The following is a 19,629-nucleotide window of genomic DNA, read 5'->3' on the forward strand; positions in this document are numbered from 1 at the left end:
AAGTTACTGCACTGTAAACATATTTAAAATGTCAGTTTCATCATATCTGGTGAAGTGATGCTCCTATATGTGGCCCTGTGGTAGTGAACATGAAAAAATGTGGCCCCCTGCAGCATTTAAGTTGCCCATCCCTGATACAGAGGAAAATTATCTTTGTAGCCTTACATAACGAAACTGAACATTTCACAACATGTTTGAAACAGAAACCTTCATGTTTAGTAGGAAGTAATGTTGATCTGCCACCTCTACGGTGCTTTGGGGTGTTTGTTATCAACCCGAGAGGTTTTCAAGAGAGTTAACTCAAGGACTCAAGGACTCAAGGAGGCAGCAGTAGTTCCTTGAGTCCTTAAGTTAACTCCTTGAGTGTCACTTAAGACCACAGCATTGACAGACTCTGGTATTCAGACATTGGCAGACCTGCTTGACAGGATTATTAAGGAAGTATGCTGCTGTTTACAGTAGATGTCACACTTGAACCGCCCATTAAGCTAATGCCAAAAGTTCAGCATGTAAAAGTTAGGAGAGAAACTTCCACAGAACCAAACCAGACCCTTTATAACTTATTAGGTAGAAAAAAATGTAAGATGTAAATTCAAGGGGTAAATCACACAAAGTAAAAATATAATGTGAAAATTCTATTTTATTTTGCAAATACAGTATCAATTAAAAAAAATATATGTAAAGATTGCATCTCCTATAGGTCAGTTTAGTCATGGGAGTAGTTGTAGAGTGTGTTCATTTGTCTCAGGGTCGTTGAGGAAACAGCCAAATGTATTTAAGATCCACAATAATTTTGCACATGTATGGCTGCTCACACTAACAGGCCCACAGTTAACACAGGTGGTAACATAAAGCTGATAAGCAACAATACACACTATAACCATCAGTGGATTTGAATGTGATATCCACTTGGATAGAAGTTAATAATTAAACTTTAGCTCTCCAACTGAAAACATTCCAGCAGCCTCTGAGCCTTAAACGGTGCAAAGGTTGTTAAAAGTTAATGGAGTCGCTTAATCCTGACACCAAAGAGTCACAGTTTTCAATTGCTGAGAATAGATATGTATGTTAAATAAATATGTTGACAGCCTGATACAGTTCATCACATCAATTGAACCTTGACCAACTTAGTTTTGCTTGGTTGCCTATAAAAATACAAGGAAGACAAATAACGCCTGTTTAACCTGATTTGCCAGTAAACACAAGTGGAGTGATACCATCTCCAGAAATATTTAACTGCATCTGATCACTGGCAGCACAACTGCAATTTTACAACAATTAATCATCATGCATGCTACCAAACACGCCCGCCTATGTTTATGTTGTGAAAGAATAATATTTTTATTAATTCTGATGTGATGAATCATGATTTATGACTAAGAAGTAAAAGCAGGTGGAACATTTCGCCCATTCCACCGAAGCTGCGCCACGCCCCAACTCCCGAGCTGTCAATCATGGGGAAGGACGCAACAAAATCCCTGGAGCGCCACAAGTAGTCTGGAGTTGAGCAGACAAGCACTGTGCTGGTTTCTTCGCTGTGATGCTGAGCTGCTTGCTGGATCTCAACACACCGTCCTGCGCTCTCCGGGTGAGGTGAGGGGAGTCTAGCCGAGCCGGAGAGAGACAGAGAGGGACTCCCCTGCGCCAGGCGCAGACGCGCTCTCCAAGAAATGGCTCTCCGGCTGCTCCGGGAGCCGCAGGTGTCTCTCCTGCTGCTGTCACTGCTCCGTTTCTGGCTCTTCATGTCCGCAGGAGCTCTGGAGGTGGTTGAAGACGCACCTGAACTCAGCTGCAGCCAGGTAACAAGTCTTAAGACTGCGTTTATACGCACACTGTAAAAAATGTTTGTAAAAATGACAGTAAAACTGTCAAATTGCATCAGAAATAGGCGGTAAAATTAAAAATGTAATATCACCGTAGTAGATGCTTGTAATTACCATAAATCAAGGAATAATGCAAAACTTTTAGACTGTAGAAAACACAGTTTTTTCATGTAAAATGAATGGAGAAATACCATAATGTCACAAGGACACAATCACCCTAAACATAAAGGCACGACTCAGTCTAAATTACAGTTTTTGCTGATTTTTATATTTGAATTTACAGTAGAAGACCACAGCTGCCGGTATTTTACCGTAAATTAAACAGATTATTTTTTACAGTGTACCAGTATCCCTTTTTTTGATCAGATTCAGGATTGTGGCATGGATATCAGCATCCATGTTTCCATCTAGTTTCTTCTTTCTAGTTTCTCGCCATCTCACTATGTTCTGCAGCTTCAAATAAACCATGATAAGGTGTTTAAATACTGCAGTATCTTGGTTTTTATCAGAGTATTACTCCAGCTAACAAAACCGGGATAAGGTCTTAATCAGGCTCCTGAAACCAGGATATGATGTTGCATTTTACAATTTATGTTGTGTTACATAAAAGCTACACTAAGTTTTACTTCATAGATAATATGTGGACTTTGCTACTTAATTAAGTGTGTTATCGCCTTATTTTATAGGCCCAAACTAAAATGAACCCGCATGCTTCAGGTTTTGGGGTAAATTAGGAATACAAGACGGACACAGAGAAAGAGAGAGGGATCAGAGTTTAATGTCCATTATTTATTTACTATGATGCCTGACACCTTACCCCGTGGCTCCATTTCCAAGGAGAGCTTTTGTAGCTTGAATTTTCTAAGAATTTTGTTTCAGGGTTGTAAATCAACCAGGAAGAACATCACTATACTTGGTGTAGTATCAAATATACATGCAAGCATAGCGCAAGTGAAGTAGGAGTATAAAGTGACACAAAACAAAAAGATTTAAGAATAAAATCCCTTTAAACCCATTCAGACTATATTCAGTATGATAATAAAATTATATGAATTTGACTTTTAGGGGTCTGCAAGCTTTTTGATATTTAGTGCCATTATTACATTAATCAGTGTGCCATATCAACATTATGTTCAACATTAAATATTTCTTTTGACACTACATTAAAATTTAAATATCCAATGAATCTGTTGTTTTATTTAGCCTGTTTTTTTTTGTTTTTTTAACATCTGTAACCCAATGGCTCCCAACATAGGGGTCGTTTCTTGGTTTTTAAGGGTGTAAAGCTGCATTTAGACTGAAAAAGAACCGGGTAATTAGTTCATCTGGTACTTTTGAAGGCACTTATAGGTTATGAAAACATATTTTAGAGTTGAAATCATTGACCCTACCAACCTTCTAGCAATCTTGTTCATCAGCAAATAAACTTCACAAGTAGTTGTACTTTTTTTTACCTGCATGATTACAAATTATATGCACAGTTCCCATTTCATCTGTCAAAAAGGGAGAATTAGGGGAAAAAAACTCAGAAATATGAGCCCTATATGAGAATGCAGCCATCCTTATCTGAGAGGTCATTTGGCATGCAAATGAGACGGCACTTCAACATTTTCAAAAAACTCTCTTGCACAGTTTTTGCTTGTGTACCATTGGTTAAACCAGTAGTTCTCAACCTTTCTGAGTCGCGACCCCCAATTTAACATGCATGTTGTCTGTGACCCCCGCTCACTGAACACAATCTCACACGCACAGTTCAGATCACCCAAAAAAGAAACAAAATGACCAAAAAAAGACACAAAATGACCAAAAAAAGACACAAAATGACCAAAAAAGACACAAAATGACCAGAAAAGACACAAAATTACCAAAAAAGACACAAAATGACAAAAAAGGAAACCAAATTACCAAAAAAGACATAAATTGACCACAAAATGATCAAAAAAAGACACAAAATGACCTAAAAAGACACGAAATGAACAAAAAAAGACATTAAGTGACCAAAAAGACTAAAACAAATGATTTGGCGACCCCCAGAAATCATCTCGCGACCCCAATTGGGGTCCCGACCCCAAGGTTGAGAATAGCTGGGTTAAACCATTGCATGGTAATTGTGGCATCTGTGCCAAAGGTTGCTGACTCCTGGACTAAAGCATCATTTTGGGTTTCAAAAATGCTCCCAAAAGTAGCTCTGAATGTAGATGTCACTTTGGTAACTGTGGTTACTGAAAAAACTATACATCATTTAATTTGTCACCTGTCTGTATTTTCCATCGCTATTACTATGGGTATTTTTTCAGCTGATATCAATAACCGATAATGTCACATTTTTGTATTTTAAAAGAAGTTCATGACATGTCGTAAAAAAAGATGGATCATTTAATATTTCATAGCTCTGACCTAACCAAAACTTACCGACGTCTCTATTGTAAACACAACAAAAACAACAGTTCAGACCCGTCAAATGCTTTTGTAAAGTTTCTTTTAAAGAGCATTTTGACAAAGAATTCAAATTAAATGCTTTGACAGTCCATGGCCTACACTGTGAAAAATGTCTGTAGATTTTACGGTGAAAAACTATTAAACCATGACAGTAAAAGACTGTAAAATTATAAATAGGTTAATTCAGTTTCAGTAACAATTAAACACTGTAAATGTATATATCAGCCAGAACAGTATTTTTACAGGTTTTAAATTAAAAACAAACAAACATTACTCTATTACTGTAAAATACATTGGCACCGTGTTTGTAACAAAAAGCATCACTGTAATTTTTGCATTTATTTTTTGTAAAAATACTTTTTCTCACTGTTAAATGTACTAAACACCACATATCTAACAGAAATATACTGTAATATTTAATGGTAAAATCTTTAATTTATGCAGCATTTATAAAGTATTTTCTTGTCAATTATATGTCAAATCTTTTGATCTAAAAACCTTTTATTTATACGGTAAAAAATTGAATAAATGCAATCTTAAACGTGAAATCAACAGTGTCAATATCTTTTTACCGTAATATTAGAAAAAAGTTGCACCGTATTTATTACGGTAACGTTCTGGCAACCACAGCTGCTGGTTTTTTACCGTAAAAACAACTTTTTTTTTACAGTGTATAGAGGTTAGGTATCGGGCCTGTAACTGGAGAGTCGCCGGTTCGAATCCCAGTACTGACAGCTCAAGGACTGAAGTGCCCTTGAGCAAGGCACCTAACCCCCCTGCACAGCTGCCCACTGCTCCTTGCATGGTGTGTTCACTTGTGTGTAAAAAAGGATAAAGGGTTAAATGCAGAGGTTGAATTTCCCCATTGTGGGATTAATAAAAAAAACAATATATATACACTACTGGTCAAAAGTTTTAGAACACACCAACTTTTCCAGAATTTAATTGAAAATGATGCAGTTTAATGTCTCAGTGTACTCTGAAATTAATGCACATTTGCAACATTTAAAATTCTTTATTGAGCATGATAGTGTTTTGAAAGTAAAAAAAAGATTCAAAATCACATTTTACACTGTGTTCCAAATTATTATGCAACTGAGTTTTTTCTCCGATTTTCCTAAATAGTCGATGCAAATGACAGTCAGCATAATTTAAGTCATCAACCATTAGTTTAATGAATTGTAATGTGATTGGACAAACCTCTCAATGATAACAGTATTTTAAAAAAAATAAAAAACTTAAAATGCACTGTTCCACATTATTACGCACGACAGAGTTTTATAACATTTTATAGGTTTTTAAGAACTGAAAATGCTCATTTTTGGATTTTCCAGCATTTGGAGGTCATATTTACTGAAATCAAAAGCTATTTCAATCAAAATCATCTTAAAAAGTCAAGTTACATTTTAACATAGGAGCCCTTATTTGATAGCAGCTTCACAATTCTTGCATCCATTGACCTTGTGAGTGTTTGGAGAGTTTGTGCTTGAATTTCTTTGCAGGATGTCAGAATAGCCTCCCAGAGCTGCTGTTAGGATGTGAACTGCCTCCCACCCTCATAGATCTTTTGCTTGAGGATGCTCCAAAGGTTCTCAATAGGGTTGAGGTCAGGGGAGGATGGGGGCCACACCATGCGTTTCTCTCCTTTTATGCCCATAGCAGCCAATGATGCAGAGGGATTCCTTGCAGCATGAGATGGTGCATTGTCATGCATGAAGATGATTTTGTTACTGAAAGCACGGTTCTTCTTTTTGTACCATGGGAGAAAGTGGTCAGTCAGAAACTCCAAATATTTTTCAGAGGTAATTTTCACACCTTCAGGGACCCTAAAGGGGCCGACCAGCTCTCTCCCCATAATTCGGCCCAAAACATGCCTCGCCACCTCCTTGCTGACGTCGCAGCCTTGTTGGGACATGGTGGCCGTCCACCAACCATCCACCACTCCATCCTTCTGGACCATCCAGGGTTGCACGGCACTCATCAGTGAACAAGACTGTTTGACAATTAGTCTTCATGTATTTCTGGGCCCACTGCAGCCGTTTCTGCTTGTGAGCATTGGTTAGGGGTGGCCCAATAGAATAACTGATAGAATAACGCATAACTGCAAGCCTCTGGAGGATCCTACACCTTGATGTTCGTGGGACTCCAGAGGCACCAGCAGCTTCAAATATCTGTTTGCTACTTTGTAATGGCATTTTAGCAGCTGTTCTCTTAATCCGATGTTTTTGTCTGGCAGAAACCTTCCTCATTGTGCCTTTATCTGCACAAACCCGTGTGTGCTCTGAATCAGCCACAAATCTCTTAACAGTACGATGATCACGATTAAGTTTTCGCGAAATATCTAAAGTTTTCATACCTTGTCCAAGGCATTGAACTATTTCACGCTTTTCGGCAGCAGAGAGATCCTTATTCTTTCTCATATTGCTTGGAAATGGTCATCTGCTTAATAATGTGGAACGCCCTTCTTAAGTAGTTTTTCCTTAATTGGGCTCACCTCGCAAACTAACTATCACAGGTGTCTGAAATTGATTTCAGTGATCCAAAGAGCCCTGAGACACAATACCATCCATGAGTTTAATTGAAAAACAAAAAATGTAATCTTTATGACACTTAAATACAATTTGCATAATAATTTGGAACACAGTGTATGTTGGACTAAAGAACTAAAAAAAGACACAAAATGACTTAAAAAAGACACAAAATGACAAAAAAAGACACCAAAAGACACAAAATGAAAAAAAAGACACAAAAGGACAAAAAAAAGACACAAAATGACAAAAAAAGACACAAAATGATTCAAAAATGGACAAAATAGCCCAAGACTCCATAGAGTTAAGTTGTTAACCCATTTCTTGTTCCCTGAAAAAGGCCTACTTGTATAATTCTGAAATGTACATTATTTTTCAGTTTTGGTTAAGCTTACCTTTTTTTATTTACCTCTGGCAGTTCACCACTTACCTTTGGACCCTTTCAAGCTGTTCATTTGACTTGAACTGCTTGAATTTAAAAAAAAAAATGGAAAAATTGGGGTGTTCTAAAACTTTTGACTGGTAGTGTATACATATTAGACATGTCAGTGTATAAAATATTCAAATTCTTAATGAAGAATTGGGGGACAGCTATGCAAAATCAGATACCAATTTGGCTTTGCATTCAAAAATCTAAAATCTATTGACTACAATGTTGTAATTGGAATAATACATAATACACTATAGTCACATTATCACAATCTTTTCATGGAGAAGTGCTGCTTTTACTCATTTAAATGATCTGAATACCTTTGTCAACACCTGCATGACTCAGAGGATGTTTTTCATTTCTTGAACTTTCATTTCTCATCCAAATTCTTTCTCTTTCCTCAGGGTCTGACCGGCTGCCACATGAGCAAAGGTAAAACTCAAATAACACACATCGTGCATGTCATATCACATTAATAACCTCCTTTGTCTAAGGTGGAAACTTGTTTCCACAGTCTCTCCGTTTCCTGTTGATGATCCCGATGACACAGTAGACGTTACACATTTGCAGCTTAAAGCCGTTCTGTGCTGCTCGGCCACACAAGACTGTGAACCATGCCTGCAAACTATCATCACAGTCCAAGGTAGCTTTAACATGAATATTTCCTCCTTGCCATTGCCAGTAAGGATGTCGTAACTGGATGTTTTCCTGCTCCTTATCACGATGAGTGTTTTTATTGTCAAGTCATCTCTTGAGTAGTTGTTTCCTGCATTTTTTTAGAGTTGTTTGACTCGTCTGACAGTAAGGAACACAATGTTTTATGACCCCAAAGCCGTCTGTCTGACTCACTGACTGCTTTTGTTGTTGCAGAAGGGAATATTACACAAGAGGTTTATGAGTCTGGGGACAATAGTGATGAAGACGACATATTTGGCATGACTGAAATGGCAGCAGGAAGTGGGCAGCCTGAGCTAAGAGGTGACACACAAACATTGTACCCTATGGATTGACTTTTCATACTTTTCTCATTCTGATTACACAGTTTACTCTTCTTCTCTGCTCTCTGTGTTTCAGCTTCAATAACGGTGTGTCGCAGCTCTCCAGGCTCCAGCGAGATCTGCAAGACACTTGAGTTTAAACTGAACTCCTCCGGTTTAGACAAAACCACTTCTCAACAGCCCACACATCAGGTAACTACACTGTAAAAAATAATCTGTTTAATTTACGGTAAAATTCCGGCAGCTGTGGTTGCCAGAACTTCACCGTAAAAATTCCAGTGAGCGTATGTAAATGTAAATATCAGCAAAAGCTTTAATTCATACTGGATAATCCCATTACTTAGGATAATTGTTTCATCATGGTATTTCTCCATTAATTTGACATGAAAATGTTATATTTTTACAGCAAAACTGTGTGTTTTCTACAGTTTATGACAGTAGAATTTAAAGTTTTATGCTATTCTTTGATTTACAGTAATTAAAAGTATCTACTACGGTGATGTACAATGTTTAATTTTACGACCTATTTCTGATGCAATTTGACAGTGTTTTACTGTTATTTCTACAAACATTTTTTACAGTGTGACACGGGCCAGTTGTGAGGGAATTACCTCATCTAGTTGTTAATAATTCACTAGCTAGTCTCCAGAGAGTTTTACTCAAGTAAAAATTTCGAGGCACTTATTTCCATTACAGTACTGATGTCAGGCCTGGCTCAGATTAGGACTCAGATGCAGAGAATGTGAACTGAACTCTCTTTATTTTCAAAGAAGGAGGCAAGAGAAATCCACACAAGGTGAAACCAAACAGGCTATGAAACTCCTGAAGCTGAGCTAGAAAATAAAAACAGAGAAAAAACACTCAGAGGGAGGAAAAACACAATGAACAATCTACGCTAACAAATAAAACAAAAAGGTCCTAATTCGAATTACAAGGCTTGATATCTAATCTCGGAAGGTGATAAACTAATAAATAAAAGGTTAAACAAACAAAAGGCGCTCCAAAAGGGAGGATCCAAACCTGATAGCGAAAACAAAGGAATCTACAAAACTCTACAATGAACTGGGAAATAGAATAAAGGAAGGAAATAATGAACACAAAATCACTCCAAAAGGGAAACAAAACAGCTGACAAGAGAAACAATGAAACTAAATCCTAGTGCTAAACTGATAATAAACTACAAAGAAAAATCAATCTCGCAAGGAATACTCAAAAAGGCGAAGCAAGGAAATCTGAGGCTGTGGCATGAACACATTCAGACAATCAGACAGATGGAAAGTTACTATTTCAAAGTAAAACAGGAAATGGAAAGACCAAAACTGATCCAACTTGGTAACTTGTACTCTACTACATTTCAGAGGGAAATATTGTGCTCCACTGCATTTATTTTGACAGAAATAGTTGCCAGTTATTTTGTAGATCAAGATTTTACCTTAGAAATATATGAAAATCTTAAAAAATAAAGCAATGTTAATGTGAAGATTAGACTCTTTAGGAAAAAGCAATCTGGTTTGGGCACACACGAAAAGAAACATTTCATCTTTATATTCTTTGGATGCTTTAATTTAAATCACTGTTTGAGGCCAGAGGGGGTAACTTTTTCCATTATTTCACAAAAAACAAACATTTAATGAAAATGTTTATGTTTACTGAACAGATTTATGTAATAGAACCACAGGAGCCACGACAAAAAGTACTTAACTGTATCTAAAATAGATAAAACACACGTGTCTTGAACAGCTTCAACAGTAAATTCTGCTTACACAATACTTCAAATATATATCATTGTATAGTATTTTTGCCTTTGGATTTTTTTATTTTTATTATTAATTTACAGCAGAGGATGTGTGAATGTATTAGAAACATATTAGACATGCATTAAACATAATTACAGAGTTATTTATTTGTTAGATTAGATTAGAATAAATAAAATAAAAATGTGTTGAACTATGAAGTCTTTTTAAAAAATAAATAAATACATTTCAACTATGATAATTTAAAGGAATTAATCTGAAAGCACTGTCGTGCACAGCTACTATTTCAAGTGCACAGTGACGAGTTTCCAGTTTCTTTTATTCATGTTATGTATCATTTAGCTTGCAAGTTGTCACTGAGTGATTTATATAATTAAAGTTTACAATATGTATGTATATTTTCTACAAAATACAGCTGCTGTTGACAGAGAAAGTGCCGTTGGGCAGTGAGATTGTGGTCCACATCCCCCAACATTCAAAGGGAACACACCACATTCAAAATATCACAATTCCATCTTTAACAGAAGGTGAGGTTAGCACTGTAATGAAGGCAAAGAAATGTTGAATAGTAAACTGCAAATGCCACTCATGCACTCCTTTCTTTTCTTTCAGTTTGCTCCGTGAAGCCGGAACGCACTATCAGGAAATGTGATGGTAAGAGATGTTGTTAACTTGAATAGAAAAGAATAAGAAAAGAGTCTTTATTGTCATTGCACAGTAGTATAAAAAATATGTTAGCACAAAAGAATTGAGGCACAGCTCTCCCGTCAGTGCAAAAAAGATAAATATTAAATAAATAACCAAACAAGGCATGCACCCATCAAACAAACAAACGGAAAAAAGGACAAATCACAAAAGTAAGAGATTGTAAAAAGCGACACATTGTAAAGGAAAAACTTATTGCACATGTCACACAAAGAAAAATCTTATTGCACATATTCTACAGTAAAAATGAAGCATGTTGCACATGTCATACATGAATGTACATGAATTTAAACGATGTGGCTGAAACGACAAATAGAATCTCACCTGTTGGTTTTCTAGACCAGCTGTTCTCAACCTTTGGGTCGGGACCCCAATTGGGGTCGCGAGATGATTTCTGGGGGTCGCCAAATCATTTTGGAAGTCAGCTCTGTCTCCACTGTGTTAAAGTGTTCATGTGGTTTAGTCTTTTTGGTCACTTAATGACTTTTTTTTTTTGGTCATTTTGTGTCTTTTTTTGATCATTTTGTGGTCAATTTGTGTGTTTTTTTGGTCATTTTGTGTCTTTTTTTGGTAATTTTGTTTCTTTTTTGGTCATTTTGTGTCTTTTTTTAGTCATTTTGTGTCTTTTTTTGGTCATTTTGTGGTCAATTTGTGTCTTTTTTGGTCATTTTGTTTCCTTTTTTAGGTCATTTTTTCTTTTTTGGGTGATCTGAACTGTGCGTGTGAGATTGTGTTCAGTGAGCGGGGGTCGCGGACAACATGCATGTTAAATTGGGGGTCACGACTCAAAAAGGTTGAGAACTATTGCTCTAGACAAACATATTGTTTATATAAGCAAGGTTGTGGTTTGTCTGTGCTGATGAACAAGGCAGTGCCACAGGTTTGATTTAATTACTTGTAGAGTGACAGCTATGTTAAAAATGTGTCATGTCTAATGTCTCAGCTCCTAGACTCCGAGCTGTGACCGATCCTGAGAGGAACGTGGTCGTCTTAAAACTGGAAGACGCTGATGCCAGACAAGACGAACTCATGTGTCAGATGTTTTGGAATGAAATGCATCGAGAAGTTCTTGCATGGGTCAGTCACTGCTAAACTATTCATATTGATCTGCTCTGTTAGGCAAAAATCTAATCTGTCTGTCTGTGCATATCTCTGTAACTTTCTGTTTAACTTTTGCAGCCAAAAGGAGAGACAGAAATAGTCATTTCGTCAAACTGTATCGCACCATGCCTGTGCTTCCAGGTAGCTGACATGTTCATTTTTAATTAGATGCTAATTGGAAATACTTTAAAAGAACAAACAACAAACTTTTTTCCCCCAGGTACGGTGGAAGGAAAAGGAGCTTAACAATAAATACTGCCCTTTCGAAAACCAACAAGGTAAAGGAAGTTCACTGAGGTCAACCTGAGAGATTCATTTGCATCCTATGATTTAACGGCATGGCAACGTTTGTTTTTCCAGATGCACTCGAACGAATGCAGCACAATGTTTCTATTGCTGTGGAGGAGTCTCGGAGGAGGGACGGTGGCCCAGGCCTGAGCTGGAACGTGACTGCCCCCTGCAGGCTGGAGGCAGAGGTGAGGCTTTGCAAGAAAGACCCGACAGGAGACCACTGTGAGGAAGTGACGGGCTCCAGACAGAGGCTGCACAAACCAGACTGGAGGGCAACAAACAGGGGACACTGGGTAAAAACACCAACACACACTATGTTTCACATCCTCAGTGAAAGTAACTAGTATAAGTCACAAGTTGCACATTTATCAGCATTCTCTTTCTTAATTTGTCAGCTGCAGTAATACTGATAATGTAATGCAAGCACAGTTTTTATAGAGAATTTTACAGTTTAGTTTTGAAGCCAATCATAATCAAGCATGGTAACTTTTTAGAAGTTAATAAGCCACATACGACATGAATGTACTTTTTACACATTGATGCATATACATTTTCTTTTAATGAAAAAAATGTTTTTGTTTTTTTTTTTACTATTTTTCATTTCATTTTTTTTAAATTTTATTTATTTATTTATTTATTTTGGTGTATTCCTTGTCTGCGTGTTGTGCTATTTGTTTATTTTTTCCACTTTTCTGTGGTTTGTCATGTGATTGCTTTATGTGGGGAAAAAAAAATACAGTTGCTACTCTTTGCCTCTGCAAAAAAAGAAGTCCGAGGCACACTAAATAGGTTGTCAAAATAAGTTTTCCTTCCTCCAGTCACATGGTGGGGATCAACGCATTGATTTTGACAACCTTAATGTAAAGTACTTCTAATACCCATTAAAATATAGTATGATATCAATAAATAAATAAATACATTTTCTTTTACATCTGATATTTTAAAGACATTTGTGACATTTTGAATGTATGACTCATTGAGCACTTTATATTGTAGCAACAGTGTGAGTTGAAGTACAGGATCTAAATATTTAATCTATCATTAGACATCCCAACTACACTGTAAAAAATGTCTGTAGATTTTACGGTGAAAAACTGCTGAACCATGACAGTAAAAGACCGTAAAATGATAAATGGGTTAAATAAGTTTCAGTAACAATGAAACATCGTAAATGTATATATCAGCCAAAACAGTATTTAGTATTACATTTTTTTTTTTAAATACAGTACTCCACTGTAAAATACACTGGCACCATGTTTGTCGTGCAAAAATATACTGTAATATATATACAAGCCGTCATTTTTGTATTTATTTTTTGTAAAAAATACTTTTTTTCACTGTTAAATGTACTAAACACCATATCTCCAACAGAAATATACTGTAATATTTAATGGTAAAATCTGGCATTTATAAAGTATTTCTTGTCAATTATATGGCAGAGCAGCGTTTCTTGTGATGGAAAAACGTTTTATTTTTACGCTAAAATATGGACTAAAATGGCATCTTAAACGGGAAATCAACAGTGGTAATACAATTTTACCGTAATATTACAAAAAGTTGCACCGTATTTATTACGGTAAAGTTCTGGCAACCACAGCTGCCGGTTTTTTACCGTAAAAACAACAGGTTTGTTTTTACAGTGTGCAAACATGATCCCGCCTAAAGAACAATGTTCTAACCAGGGTGAGACTTAAAATGCCAAAAAAAACTGTAGTGACACAGGAAAACCAGAAACAGGCGCAAAATCGCCGCAAAAAGACAGAAAGCGGAGAGACGCATAAAGACTAGAGAGAGACAGAAAACAACATTAAAGAACTATAACGTCTGTGTCTCAGCACAGGGACCATAGTGGTTTTACATGTTTTATTATTTACTATAAACTGCATTTATTTTTACATTATTGTTTATGTTTAAAATCTTCACGTCTTCTTGGTCAAAATGTATTAATTCATTTCTTAATTTCCTTTTCAGAAAGCAGGAGAGTTCAATGTTTCGTCACATCCTCTGCTTTGTGTTCAGGTGATTATTGCCCTAAAATATTAAATATAATCTGATACATATAATAATAAGCTCTGCTTCTTACTACAGTGCATACTGTGCTTAACTCTTTCACTCATTTTTCAGATAAAGATAGATGGGATGGACTCATACTTGAAGCCCTATTGTCCATTTTCAAGTGAGCCTATTAATATTTATCCAAAAAAGTGTGTTTACCTTTTAACTCTTATCAACTCAAACAAATTAAATTTTTCATCAGAATGCGCTGAATAAACTCTCTTCTTCTTTCACTTGACGTAATGTTTAACCCATAAGAACCCAGACCCAAATATCCTTAAAGGAAAATTATGGGGATATACCACAGACCAAGTGGACACATAGAACACATTTATGATGTTTTAAAAAAAATAAATACTAGCTCTAAATGTCAAAGATCTGTGATGTGACATAAACGTTACATTGGGCGTTTATGGTATTTGTGTTCATAATATTTCTTATTTTAAAATGAATAAACAAGACATTTTCTGCTTACAGAAACACACATTTCCACAATATTTATCAAAATTGTGACATTAATAGTGCTGTTTAACAACTAATTTTTTTCAGATTTGTTTTTAAGTAACACATTGATAATAAATAAAATCAAATAACCATTTGCCTTTTTGTTTGCATCTCCATAACATATATCAAAATTGTGACAGGAAATATGGTCAGAAGAAGTGAAATGCAATACAGGACACCTTATTAATGGGTTAGACTTGTTAAATGGGTTTAATCTTAGATTCTAGAAGATTTAAAGTGTTTGTTACAAGGGTGTCACCATAGGTTCTTATGGGTTAACATGCTTTTGAAAGACTTCCATACTTAATAATTAACTTATTTTCCAGCATCTCGATGGAGATGGAGCCTGCCGCTCCTGATTGGGCTGCTGCTGGTGTGTTTGTCCATACTCGGAGCCTATTTCATTCAAGGGGTCCTTAAAGGTCAGTATTAAAATATTAATGGGTATTAATTGCACCTTACCAAAGCAAAATAACTCAAGATGTACTTCTGTTTTCCATTAGGCTACATGTGGAGATGGTTGAAGGAAGATGATGTTAAAGGTATGAGAAAACCTGACTCTTTTTATATTTTATACCAGGCCACAACTGTTCTCTGCATGCCCTTTATACTTTATACATTACATTTATACTTTTATTCATACATAGAGCAAATTAAACTGGTTTCAAGCACAAGTTATCATAGAAGCTGAGCTTAAACTGTGTTGGATTTACTTTATGGAAGCTAATTAGCTAAAAAATATGTCAGTCTAACCAAAATAAGCCTTGAATTTTATATTTAACTTGTTTTATGGAACCTGGTTGAACGAGATGGTGAGCTCATTTTTATTAATGGAGATGTATGTACAAATACTGAATACCTCCATGTTTCATATAAAAATAAAAAAGCACACAAAATAGACAGAAGAACAGATTAAAATTGCATTTGAAATTGCCATTTCTCAGACTCATGTGTTCATAGTAGCTTTACATGTTTATATTGACTCAGTCTCAAGCTCAAGAACTCAAATCCTATAACAAAAAATAGGCAATTCAGCAAAAAGGGTATAGTTAAATATGAGTATGAATATGAAATTCAGCATATTCTGGGTAAAATCAGGACGTATCTCTCATCACTATCTGGTCTCTACAGAAGAAAACACAGACATGTTTGCAAAATAAGAGAGGAAAGGCTGCCATTTTTTATATTTTTATACTGACATACACTACCGGTCAAAAGTTTTAGAACACCCCAATTTTTCCAGTTTTTATTGAAAATCAAGCTTGAATCAGCTTGAAAGGGTACAAAGGTAAGTGGTGAACGGCCAGAGGTAAATAAAAAAAGGTAAAAAATAATGTACATTTCAGAATGATACAAGTAGGCCTTTTTCAGGGAACAAGAAATGGGTTAACAACTTAACTCTATGGAGTCTTGGGCTATTTTGTCTATTTTTTAATTCTTTTCATGTCTTTGTAAGTCATTTTGTGTCTTTTTTTGGTCATTTTGTGTCTTTTTTTTGTCATTTTGTGTCTTTTGGTGTCTTTTTTGTCATTTTGTGTCTTTTTTTGGTCATCTTGTGTCTTTTTTTAGTCCTTTAGTCCAACATAAAATGTGATTTTGAATCTTTTTTTAACTTTCAAAACACTATCATGCTCAATAAAGAATTTTAAATGTTGCAAATGTGCATTAATTTCAGAGTACACTGAGACATTAAACTGCATCATTTTCAATTAAATTCTGGAAAAGTTGGTGTGTTCTAAAACTTTTGACCAGTAGTGTATAAGAGCATGGTATTGTTTTTTTGTTTTTTCAAGCTTATTACTCAAAGTTATTCCTCTCCATGTTCTAAGAGGTCTTACTGCTCTGTGTTCCAGGTGCTGTTGGTGGTGGTCATGTGGTGTTGCTGTACCCACCTGATGATGACCAAGCTTTGCCGGAGCTGATGAGCCACCTGGGCTCGTCCCTCCAAGCCCTGGGCTTCAGCGTTTCTCTGGACCTGTGGAGCCGGACCGAGCTCAGCGTACTGGGGCCCGTGCCCTGGCTCCACTCAAGACTAAACCGACTGCAAAAGCAGGGGGGCAAAGTGGTGTTGGTTCTAACCCAGGCCGCCTGGATTAGGGCTGAGGAGTGGGGAGCTCGGAGCTGGGAGAGAAACACTCCCAGGGAGGAAGAGGAGGCGGGGAGAGGCTGCACTGCTTCTGCTCCCTGTGTCGATGTTTTTACTGCTTCACTGAGCTGTATCCTAGCAGACTATTTACAGGGCCGCGCTGGTGAGCGCTTTATGTTGGTGCAGTTTGAATCGCTTCCACCTGAGCCTCCGGGTGGTTTTCGGCCGCTGCCAGAACTTTTCCGCGGCCTTCACCTCTACAGCCTCCCGTCCCAGAGCCTGGGGTTTCTGACGGAGCTGGCAGGAGCTCGGCAAATGGCTACAGCATCAGCCAGACGGAAACGAGCAGGGGGGCTTAGGATGGCGTCCAGAGCTCTGGCACGACGGCTCTCAGGGTTCACAGCGGGGACGACTGTGTTACGCCTTGCAGGAGTGTCCCAGACTTGTGTTGGGGTAGGAGCTGAAGACTCTGGGGAGACAGTGCCCTTACAGCCCTGTCTCATTACGCCTCCCTCAAGCCCTGACTCAAGCCCCAAGGTCAATGAGATGGAATGGGTCTGACAGCAGGAGAGGGTGACACCACGTTCAGTATAGCCAGTATTGAGATAAAGTGATGGGAGATGTTCAGATAGATCAATAGCCGTTGGCAGCTTTTGTATTTGCTGACACAAGCGTTTAGTGTGCAGCATAAACAGTAGTTATTTTTAAAATAAAAGCTTGGTTGATACAGCTTGAGCTCTTGCTGCTCATGAGAGATAAACACGGACATTGAAACCTCACACTACTTCTAAACAGGGTACAAAATTAGCGCCATCCACTGGCCTAATGCTGGTAAAACATACGGTAACGCTTTATAATAAGGTCCTTAATAACCATTAATTAACAAGTAATAAGGCATTGTTCTCGCTTGAGATCCTGTAGTTGCAAAAAGCATAGTTAACTTATAATAGATGAGCAATAAAGTATATTTTAATATCAATAAGCAAACAAAATAAGATTAATAAAGGCATGGCAAAGACATAATGGGTGGGTCATGGGTGTTTGTAATGCCATTATTAACACTTATATAAGCTTATAAACACACAATAATGTTAATAAGCATCTTGTAAGGACTTACAAGGGCCTTATTACTTGTTAATTAATGGTTATTACAAGGACCTTAATATAAAGCGTTACCAAACATATAAGTGGCTGGTAGATTTGGTGGTAAAAAGGTAAGTGATTGAAGGGCTCGTAAAATATAACCATTCACTTGCCATTTAACTGGTGGACAAAAAGGTTGATTGTATACTAAGCTTCTTAAAGTGAATTCAAGCAAAAACACATTAACTGATACGCCGTTTGATGACAGTGGTTAATGAAGAAAACTACTGGATTGTTTTAGTCTTGACATCGTTTTTCAGCCTCAAACCAAGCCACTGTGTGTTTGACATATTTAGCCTACTGGTATGACATTTTGCATTCATGTGCATTGCATATAAAAGTCCTGGCATTTATGTTTTTTCACATGAATAAGCTATTTCCTTTCTTGTTGTACATGAGTATACTGAGTTGATTTTTCCAGGCAGGGTGAGTCCGTTTTATACTGTGTGTTTGTCTTACCGTTTAAAGTGAGATTCAATAAATAATCTGTGTGAATCATGAAGTCATGTGCTCTTCTGGCTTCAAAATATTATCCATTCTTATTCATTACAAACATGGCATGTGTGTTTATCTATACACTTGTTTAACATGCATACAAATGAATGATCCATAAAATCTTTAATGTGTGGCACTATACAGTAGCAGGAGGGAGTTGTTGTGGGAACCTTTTGGAACCAACAATGACATCTTAGTGTCGTCAGTTCATGGATTTTGGTATGTAAAAATGATATAAAAGTATTAAAAATGATGATTTTTAACAACAATCTTAAATTGTCTAGAAATGCTTAGGCATAACTGGAAAACTGACATTCTTGTTAACGAGATGAAAATACTGAATCCTTTCAAAATAAAACAATACGCAGTTCATGCAGCCTAAAACAACTTCACATCAACATTACGTCTTGGCACCAGATCAGCAATCAATCAATCAATTAATCAATCAATCAATCAAAGGGTAATTTTTTGCACGTGTAAAGGGCAGCCAATAAGGCACTTCCTCTTGTTTTCACCACTCTAGAGGCACTTTAGTCCGCCACTGATGACATAACATATTCTTTCTATAAGGATAGATGGTCAGATCAACAGATCTTCCACGTTGGAGAAGCAAAGTAAGCTGTTTGTTGTTGTTGTTTACCTTATACACAGTTTATCACGGGATCTCGCGGTCTCCCGTATGGTCGCGTGTTCTCGTTATCTCGCGTGTATACGGCTGGCTCGCTACGCTGCCGTTACGCGCCTGGTGGGAACTGACGCCGGGCAGAGGACGGAGCAAACCCGCGGCGGAAATGTAGGAGAGCGTACGCACGGACCGTATTGTGGCGTTTGCAGCCCGACACGGCGGGGGCTAGCTGGCAGAAGGATGAAGACACGGTGGCTGACGTTTAACCGGGTTTTATTACCTCTTTTAACAGACAAAGAACGGGGTTGGAAGAGTGCCCAAAATAAGAAACGTTGATAGCTGAACACTAGCTGGTTTTCTAACTATGCCGTTTAGCAGCCTCTCTCCTCTGCTGTTTCTCCGAACTACTCTCTTTTTCTCCTGCTTCCCGCCCCCTCATCCCAAACTGGCCTATCAGGCTGAACTAGGGCAACTCCTTCCCCCCACAAACTCCCCATCAGTCCCCCCCATGGTCCTGCAGGGTCGCTACACGACCCGGAAGTCACCGTTCCCTCAGTGACCCTCTTACTCCACCATCCAACAGCGGAATTCCAGATGTTGTAGCGATGTCTCTTGGTACCACAGCTCCAAGTGGGGTCAACACCTCTCCTTG

General features: G+C 37.3%; 1 protein-coding gene across 1 annotated transcript; it reads left to right on the plus strand.

Annotated features, from left to right (window-relative positions):
- Positions 1-1,511: 1,511 nt before the first annotated feature.
- On the plus strand, positions 1,512-18,639 carry wu:fl23c11 (interleukin-17 receptor C). Its single transcript, XM_059333936.1, has 16 exons — positions 1,512-1,799; positions 7,625-7,652; positions 7,735-7,866; positions 8,094-8,198; positions 8,295-8,410; positions 10,388-10,499; positions 10,585-10,626; positions 11,621-11,754; positions 11,857-11,919; positions 11,999-12,056; positions 12,139-12,362; positions 14,041-14,088; positions 14,194-14,245; positions 14,955-15,050; positions 15,132-15,170; positions 16,482-18,639. The coding sequence occupies exons 1-16, from the start codon at positions 1,671-1,673 to the stop codon at positions 17,273-17,275; spliced, it is 2,172 nt and encodes a 723-aa protein (XP_059189919.1). The 5' UTR covers positions 1,512-1,670; the 3' UTR covers positions 17,276-18,639.
- Positions 18,640-19,629: the final 990 nt, after the last annotated feature.

Source organism: Centropristis striata, chromosome 5 (genome assembly GCF_030273125.1).
Source record: "Centropristis striata isolate RG_2023a ecotype Rhode Island chromosome 5, C.striata_1.0, whole genome shotgun sequence".
NCBI classification, from domain to species: domain Eukaryota; kingdom Metazoa; phylum Chordata; class Actinopteri; order Perciformes; family Serranidae; genus Centropristis; species Centropristis striata.